Here is a 7,892-nt window from a genome sequence, read left to right on the forward strand (position 1 = left end):
TTTTTCGCTAAGTGACATTCTAGAAAAAAGTGCCATAAAAATATACGAGTTCAAAGTCAACGTCATCTCTGAAATTAGCTGCAAGTGTGAGAAACGTGCGCTAATTAATCAAAAATGTGCAATTAGTTAGAAGCTGCAGCAGATACTATGTATATATACACATGTATATATAATATACCTGAACTTGACATCTGACAGAGGCGCCCACACACAAACATTTCCCAGTATCTATCCGATACAAATGAGCACTCAGTACATGGCAATTTGTTGGCAAATTGCTGTCGATTTGTGGGTGGGGCAGAAAAGCGAAAGGAAAATAGTTTTCGTTTTCTGGCACTAGATGTTGCCACACTTCTACATAATTTCATATTTTTGTAATAGTTTATTGCTATTGTTGTTGTTGGGGCTGTGACGTCATAAAGAGCTTCCGCTGCTCATATCTATATTTGTTTGTCCGCCTTGTCTGCCTCCTACATTGGCTTTATTTCTGGCGATTTTGGCATTCGAGAAACAGTCGAAGCGGCGTCTAATGCCGAACGCTGCGTTGGCGTTGGCGTCGCTGCTGGTGTCGCTGCCGACGCGTCGCGATGCCGCTATCAGCATCGCTGCTGGCAGTGGCATTAGGCTAACCTAAAAAAACATTTTCAGCATTTTCCTAAATTATCTCTGGCCTCTTAGGATAAATGGAAAACTGTTTCAGCAACTTGCGTCAGTCGAAAATTCAATTTTGATCGCAGAAGTCGCGCATAGCTCAGCAGATTCAATTTTGCATTTTTCAAATCAAACAGAACAATGGCTGTAAGTGTAACAAGAAACAAAATTATTTATTTCGAACAAAATTTGAAAAAACATAAAAAAAAAATTAAATAATACAAATAAAATAAAGTAAAATCGAAATACAATAAAAATAATATGATATAAATTAAAATAAAATATAATATAAATATATAAAAACTATATATGTAAATTTATTGATATTTTCCATTCGAGTGTAATTGTTAATAATGGATTATTGTTGTTGCTGTTTTGAATTCATCAAGTGGACATTTGTATAAGAATAAAACACTAATCTTTATTTGAAATTAAATTAAATTAATTAAATTTCCTTAGTGAATACACACAGATCACAACTGTGCTTTACTTTGCTTTAAATTGAATTACTTAAAAAATGAATAGTAAATTATGTTGAATATGGAATTATGAATAGCTAAATGGGCTATTCAATAAGTGTGGAAAATATTTCGTTATAGTTAAAGACAACATTAACATAAAGAATAAATTTTACATTACTCATAAATTGTATATATAAGTATATGAGTATATATGCATGCAAAAATATTTCCTATTATTATAATAAATTTCAATTAATTGATTTAATTATTTTGCATGTAAATTTCAAGTGAGATCAGTTTACAATTGAAACATCATGCAATGGCCTCCGTAAGCCTGCACTTTGCTTATTTACATTTAAATATTTACACACAAAAGCAATTATGTGAATATAATGCATATTTTATTGTTTAAATTTCATTAAAGTCACGTACTGATGGAAATTGTAAGAAATTCTCAAGTATATTAAACCGTAGAGGCAATGCACTACATACTACAAGGCATATGAATAGAGTTTCTCTGTTCTTCCTCTAGAATAAATTTCGAAATACCTTCCATAAGTATAAATCAAAATATACAAATTATGTATGTTTGCTAATTCAATCTGAGTGACTAAATATTTCTAGGATCAATTTATTATCTGGTAATCAGCTTACTTCCATAGGGCTAGACTTTTACTCCCTCAGTGGGGAATGGTCATATTTCCTGATTATTTTAATTTGCATGCGAAATCACATTTAATTATTACCATAAGCGAATATTTCAATTGATTTTTGTTTAATTAAGTAAGCAATTATAGGCGCACACAAATGCAAGGCACGCAATGTTTGGGAATTCAATTAAAAATTTTTATTGATTAAATATTTAAACAGTCAATTAACAATAAATATAGAAGCGACCTTTGCATTGTTCGCCCCACGCCCATGCCTTGATACATGCGCACATCCGCTATGTTCAGGCACCCACTCACTGGGCAGCTGCTGTGGCCCATAATTCACACTCATATATCATATTTGCGCCTCTTCAATTTTTTGCTTTTGTTTATGAAAATAAAAAATCACTTTGTTGACATTTCGGCCCTGGTCTGGGGCCAACAAAGGCCCCCTGCAGGCCTATTACACCTACCAGTCGGAAGAGATAAATCGTTAGCTCGCTGAATGAGCTCACAGTGGAACATATCAGGCGTCATGGCGTCAACAGAGAATCTAATATGCGATTTATAAATAGTAGTATTAGTAAATAGGAGTAAAAGTAAATAGTAGTACTGGCAAATAGTAGTATAAGTAAATAGTAGTGTTGATAAATAATAGAATCAGTATATAGTAGTACTGCTAAATAGTCGTATTGGTAAATAGTAGTATAAGTATTTACTTAGTGTTGATAAATATTAGTAATGGTATATGGTAGTACTGCTAAATAATAGTATTGATAAATAGTAGCATTAGTATAATTGTGATATAAAAATGTATGTGTATAAAAATTCTCTTTCTCATGTGTATGAATTAAATTGAATAATATTTTAATTATTTTTATGCTATACGCTTAATAAAAAAGGCTATAAAACTACAAATAACATTTTAAATCTTAAAACATAATAAGAATAATTAAAAAACTTTAGTGCATTACTAATAATAAAAGAAAAAATATTTGAAAAATAATGCCTTAATGCTTCAAACATTCTGAAAATTTATAAAACAAAAAAGATACATATTACCAAAAGAATATATTTACTTTTTCTATAAATTGTAGATTTCCTAATAAGTTATTTTTCTTCAAATATTTTTTCTTTTTGTTCTTTGAGTTCGAGTCAAAATTTGTAAAATAAATGCCTAAAATAATTAATTTATTGCTTTGCATATTTTGTTTATTGTTCACAAACAAACTGTTGCACAGCAAGGACAAATCAGGAAAATTATTGACCGGCATCTGCCAATTTCGTTGGCAACAATCCAAATACAATATAAAAAGTTTTAATACAAACATAAAATGTAATTTACGCTGTTAGGGCATAAACTGCTTAATGTGTGTACAGTAGAGCCTGCTCGGTGTAGACATTCACAATCTGAGCACTCTAAAGCTCTGCCTGAAATGTTGCTAAGCGAAAAATGTAAAATTTCTTTAGCCGGAAGGGAATCATAAATCTTTAATAGATTTTCACACTGACACACTCGAAGCGTTCGTATATACCCGCTTTAAATTCGACCAAGCCAATGGTATAATGGCCTGAACGGTCTGCTTAGTCGTGTGGGCGCCGAATGCACATTTTTATTTCATTTGCTTGGTCGGTTAATGTTGGGTGGCGGTCGCCAATTGGCACTGCTCCAAATGACAAATTGAAATAACAACAACAATAGCAAAGTCAGCAACAGCGGCAACAAAGCAACAGCAACACTTTTTGGCGCCCAGAATAAAAAAAAATAAATAAATAAATAATAGAGAAAAAGAACGCAAAAATGAACGTTTATCTTTATGTTCAAATGAAAATTTTTATTTATGCCAGCGGCCGAAAAAAGGCAAACAGCTGAAAAAAACTGAAAACTGAAAACAGAAAACTGAAAAGTGTAAAGTGAAAACGGGTCGCCAGCCAGCACAAATTGGGGGTTATTTGAAGGTCACGGCTGCTGTCCATGTACCCAGCATCAAGGCAACGCCAGTTTGTCCCGCACACAGGGCGTGTCAAGTGCATGCAGAATTCTGTGGAATTCACATTTGATAAAATGCTGAGAACTATGGAAAATATAAAAATTATAAGGCATGCCTTTGTGCTCACTATCGTAGAGAGATGAAAGCAAAATGAAACCCCAAATATATAACACAGGGAATCAAATGACCTTTTTTTTGAAAAAGTTGATAAACCCATTTGTTTGTTTTTAAATTTCATTAAAGTGGATTTAACAAATATAAAGGTACATAAAAAGTATATATAAAGTATATAGAAAATTCAGTTAAATTATTAAAGAATTTTATTTGCTAAAAGACTAACTTCCAAAATAGCAGGTGTAAGCTATTTATTGATATGATAATACTCTATTGAATCAATATGCCTCAAACATAAATTTGACAGCCAAAAACTTCTTTATTATTAATGATTTTATTCATGTCTTTGACAAGATTTTAAAATTTAATTAAAATATCATATCAATAGCACAATAATTGCAATGTATAATCAATATACTTAAGTCTTATTAAAATTTAAAATATCTTCTTTATTTAATTTACCCATATTTAAAAACAGCAAATATTCTGATAAAAATGTAATTTAAATATATATTGCGAAGTGCTGATTCTTCTTCTTTTAATCATTGCATCAATGAATTGAAATTAACTGGTTAATTTTCATTTCGTATTTTCGAGCTTCTCTCATGAGACTCTTGAAGCTCGATAACTGCAACCCTTGAATAAATAAATATGCTCATAAATTATAGCGTAATTCTCAGTAATTCAACGACTCGTTATATGCGGCTGCACTTGTCGGCTCACTATCTCTGTGGAAAGCTGTCTGTGAAATTGTGAATAACAATAAAAGTATCAGCAATGAAATAAAATTGAACATCGGAAAAACAATTAATAATTTCAGAGCGGCAGCAACAGCACTCTCGTTAGTTTCGTGTTTGTATATTCAATTAAAAATTAAAAGCAAAAATGAAAAAAGGGCAAGGGAGCACCCGCCCAGCTACGTCGATTCGCAGAAATTAAAATCGAAGCCTCAGCGAATGCAAATTGATGTGCAATTCATTAAAATGCCCTCGCTTCATTGGCGGCTATTTAAGCGTGGTTCTGCTCCAACTGAAATATCGACCAAACAAGCCCATAAATAAATAGTACATGTATAAAATGTGTATATATACATACATCTAGTACATATATGCAGATGAAACCAATAATAATAAAGAAGTATTGAAATGCAGCATTAATATTCGCAAAATAAGGTAATGCATCAGTGCCGCCTGAAACAACATGCATTCAATAATAGCGACAACATAAACAACATACTTCAGTATAGAACTCTCAATGCAGCATTACATTTTTCATTTATTATTTGTGCACTTTTATGCCCTTGATCTGCATATATTGTATTACACACAAGAACAACTTGTGAGCCCAACCAAATATTTGAAGTTTCGTGGACAGTTCGGTTTTTGACAGCGCGGTTAGCAAAAATTTATTTTAATTTCATGGCTGGCCGCAAATCAAATGACAGGTTTCAATGTATGAATGAGCACGGCCGCAATAATAACTAAAAATCACAACATTTTCGCCATAAATATTAACAAATCCCGCTGCCATGGGACTTCAATTAAAATGTGTATGCACATTGTTCAATCAGTCAATTGTTGCGTATACGCCATGCTGTTTCAATATTCGAAATGAAAATGGAGCCGGGGCAGGGGGTTTAATTAGTCAAATTAATTAGATTTCCCTTGCTATGCGACGTTGGGCAATTAATAAAGTATTGTCCACATCAAATAGATCGTTTGAAGTTTCTGTAGCAGAGAATTAAGCTAAAATATTAACTAAAACTGATTTAATCCCAGTCTTGGAGTGGTGTTTCAATTATTGAATGGAATTCTTTGTTGTCTGTGCATCTAAGGCCGTCAGCATCCTATGCTCGGCTGCTCATATTATATATTTAAAGTCAGGCAATGGATAAATATGAATTATAAAATAACATTTACTTTAAGTAAATATTCCGACCTTTTATTTTCTTACGCTCTTACTGTCGTCTCTTTATATAAAATTTGATATATTTCGGTTCAGCTTTGTGCGGAGATAATTGTTATGCGTTTTCGCAGAGCGCCTAGACTTCCGAGGAAATCCTTTTAGCCCCGCCCACTTCTTTTCATGGGCCTAATTAGGGCCACAGGTCGCAAATGGACAGGACGGGCGCCCTCTGCCAGTCACAAATCGACCCAAGTGAGGCGTTGCTCTCTCAGCCGGGCGCACAAAGTAAATTTCAATTAAACAGTTAGTGGCTTTGGCTGTCAGCGAAAAGTGTCACATAAACTGCGACGTCTGTGCGCGCTGGCCGCGGTTTCGGTTTCGGTATCGGTTGAGCTTTCCACGTGGCGCGCCATTAAAATCGAAATTAATTAATTGGAAAATGAATGTACATTTATTCGTTTTCATTTTCGTTTTCATTTCCATTTCCATTCTCATGTTTCACTTTGTTGTGGCCAAAGGGCAGATGCCCGCTTCTCGAGCTGGGTGTCTGGCTTAAGGGCAGTTCACCCAAGGCTTTGCTAAGTGCAAAAAAAGAAAAAAACAAGGGAAGCGAAATTAAGCCTCCATGCTGTTGACTTTCGGCTGAATGTGGGCAATCTGTGAGATTTGTCTGTTTACTTTTGGGCAATTGGGCGCAGTTTTTTCATTTGGGGCTCGGTCAATGGAAGTGTTGCCAAATTGTCCTCAATTACTAGAGACTGATTTACTGGACACACAGCTAATGGCATCGTTTTACTCTATTGCAGCCACGCAACAAGGAACAAGAACAGGAGGTGCTCAACTGGATCTTCGCCGTGCTCGGCGAGAAGGTGCCCAGCGGCCAGTACGAGGACATCCTCAAGGACGGCGTCTGGCTGTGCAAGCTGATCAATAAGCTGGCCCCCGGCTCCGTGAAGAAGATTCAGGAGCGCGGCACCAACTTCCAGCTGATGGAGAACATTCAGCGCTTCCAGGCGGCTGTCAAGAAGTACGGCGTGCCCGAGGAGGAGATTTTCCAAACTGCCGATCTTTTCGAGCGTCGCAATATTCCACAAGTGACCCTTTCGCTCTACGCCCTGGGCCGCATTGTAAGTGACTGCCGAACAAGCTATATTGAATCACCCAATAATATTACTTTCCTTCGATAGACACAAAAACATCCCGAATTCACTGGCCCCACTCTGGGCCCCAAGATGGCCGAGAAGAACGAGCGCACCTTCACCGAGGAGCAGCTGCGTGCCCATGAGGGCGAGCTGAACCTGCAGATGGGCTACAACAAGGGTGCGTCCCAGGCGGGCCATGGCGGCTTCAGCAACACGCGCCACATGTAAAACGGCAATCAGCACCCATGCACACGCACACGCACACACACACACCAATACCAATGCCAACAATCACCCACGCAACAAATTAGTTAAAAGAAAGTTGATTTGTACATTTATATTTTTGGCATCGCAGCGCGGGCCACTCGGTAATGTAATTTATATATTATGAAATAAATAAATTAATTAATTTTAATATAAACATCAAGTTGTTCTCTGCCACGCAATGTACTTTGCCGTCATTCCCATTCCCATTGGATTAGCATTATTCTGCTGTTAATTAGGAAAAACATGCTGCGACCGCAGACGCAGCTGTCGCGCGGATTAAGTGGTTTTCACACACCCAATCGCACCTCTAGACACCCCATCCGAATAGAGTCGTACCCCAGCATTTACACCCACACACACATATGGCTATGTACAGCAATGTTTCTTTGTCTTCGTTGTGCCTGCTCGTTGCCCACCTGAGATTAAACAAATTACAATTTCAACGCCTGCCCTGACAACGATAAGCATAAGAAATGTCAAGGACATTTTTCTCTCACTCTTCCTCTCCCTTTCTCGTTCTCTTTCTCTCTTTTTGTCTAGCTCTCGCTCAAATGCCCAGAGTATACTTTGCGAGAACTGATTGTGTGCACTGACAAAAAACAGAGCAACTATATGGGAAGGGTTGAACAAAAGAGTCAGAATTTCGATTCATTAGAGTTTCTTGGGAATGAAGTTTGTTGGAAATATGGAAGTCAAATTTCAATATTCGAT

At 36.0% G+C, this 7,892-nt stretch overlaps 1 protein-coding gene across 1 annotated transcript; it reads left to right on the forward strand.

The window, feature by feature from the left end:
• Positions 1 to 642: 642 nt before the first annotated feature.
• LOC115564730 (myophilin) lies at positions 643 to 7,335 on the forward strand. Its single transcript, XM_030389372.2, has 3 exons — positions 643 to 798; positions 6,579 to 6,899; positions 6,960 to 7,335. Exons 1-3 carry the CDS (start codon positions 793 to 795, stop codon positions 7,140 to 7,142), a joined length of 510 nt encoding a protein of 169 aa, XP_030245232.1. The 5' UTR covers positions 643 to 792; the 3' UTR covers positions 7,143 to 7,335.
• Positions 7,336 to 7,892: the final 557 nt, after the last annotated feature.

Source organism: Drosophila navojoa, chromosome 2 (genome assembly GCF_054131105.1).
Source record: "Drosophila navojoa isolate 15081-1374.11 chromosome 2, UAZ_NAV_1.0, whole genome shotgun sequence".
Classification (NCBI taxonomy): Eukaryota; Metazoa; Arthropoda; class Insecta; order Diptera; family Drosophilidae; genus Drosophila; species Drosophila navojoa.

Bases quoted from the DNA above. Each gene is read 5' to 3' on its own strand.
- LOC115564730 (XM_030389372.2), top strand. The intron at 6,900-6,959 runs GTAAGTGACTGC...TTCCTTCGATAG, and splicing joins TCTACGCCCTGGGCCGCATT to ACACAAAAACATCCCGAATT.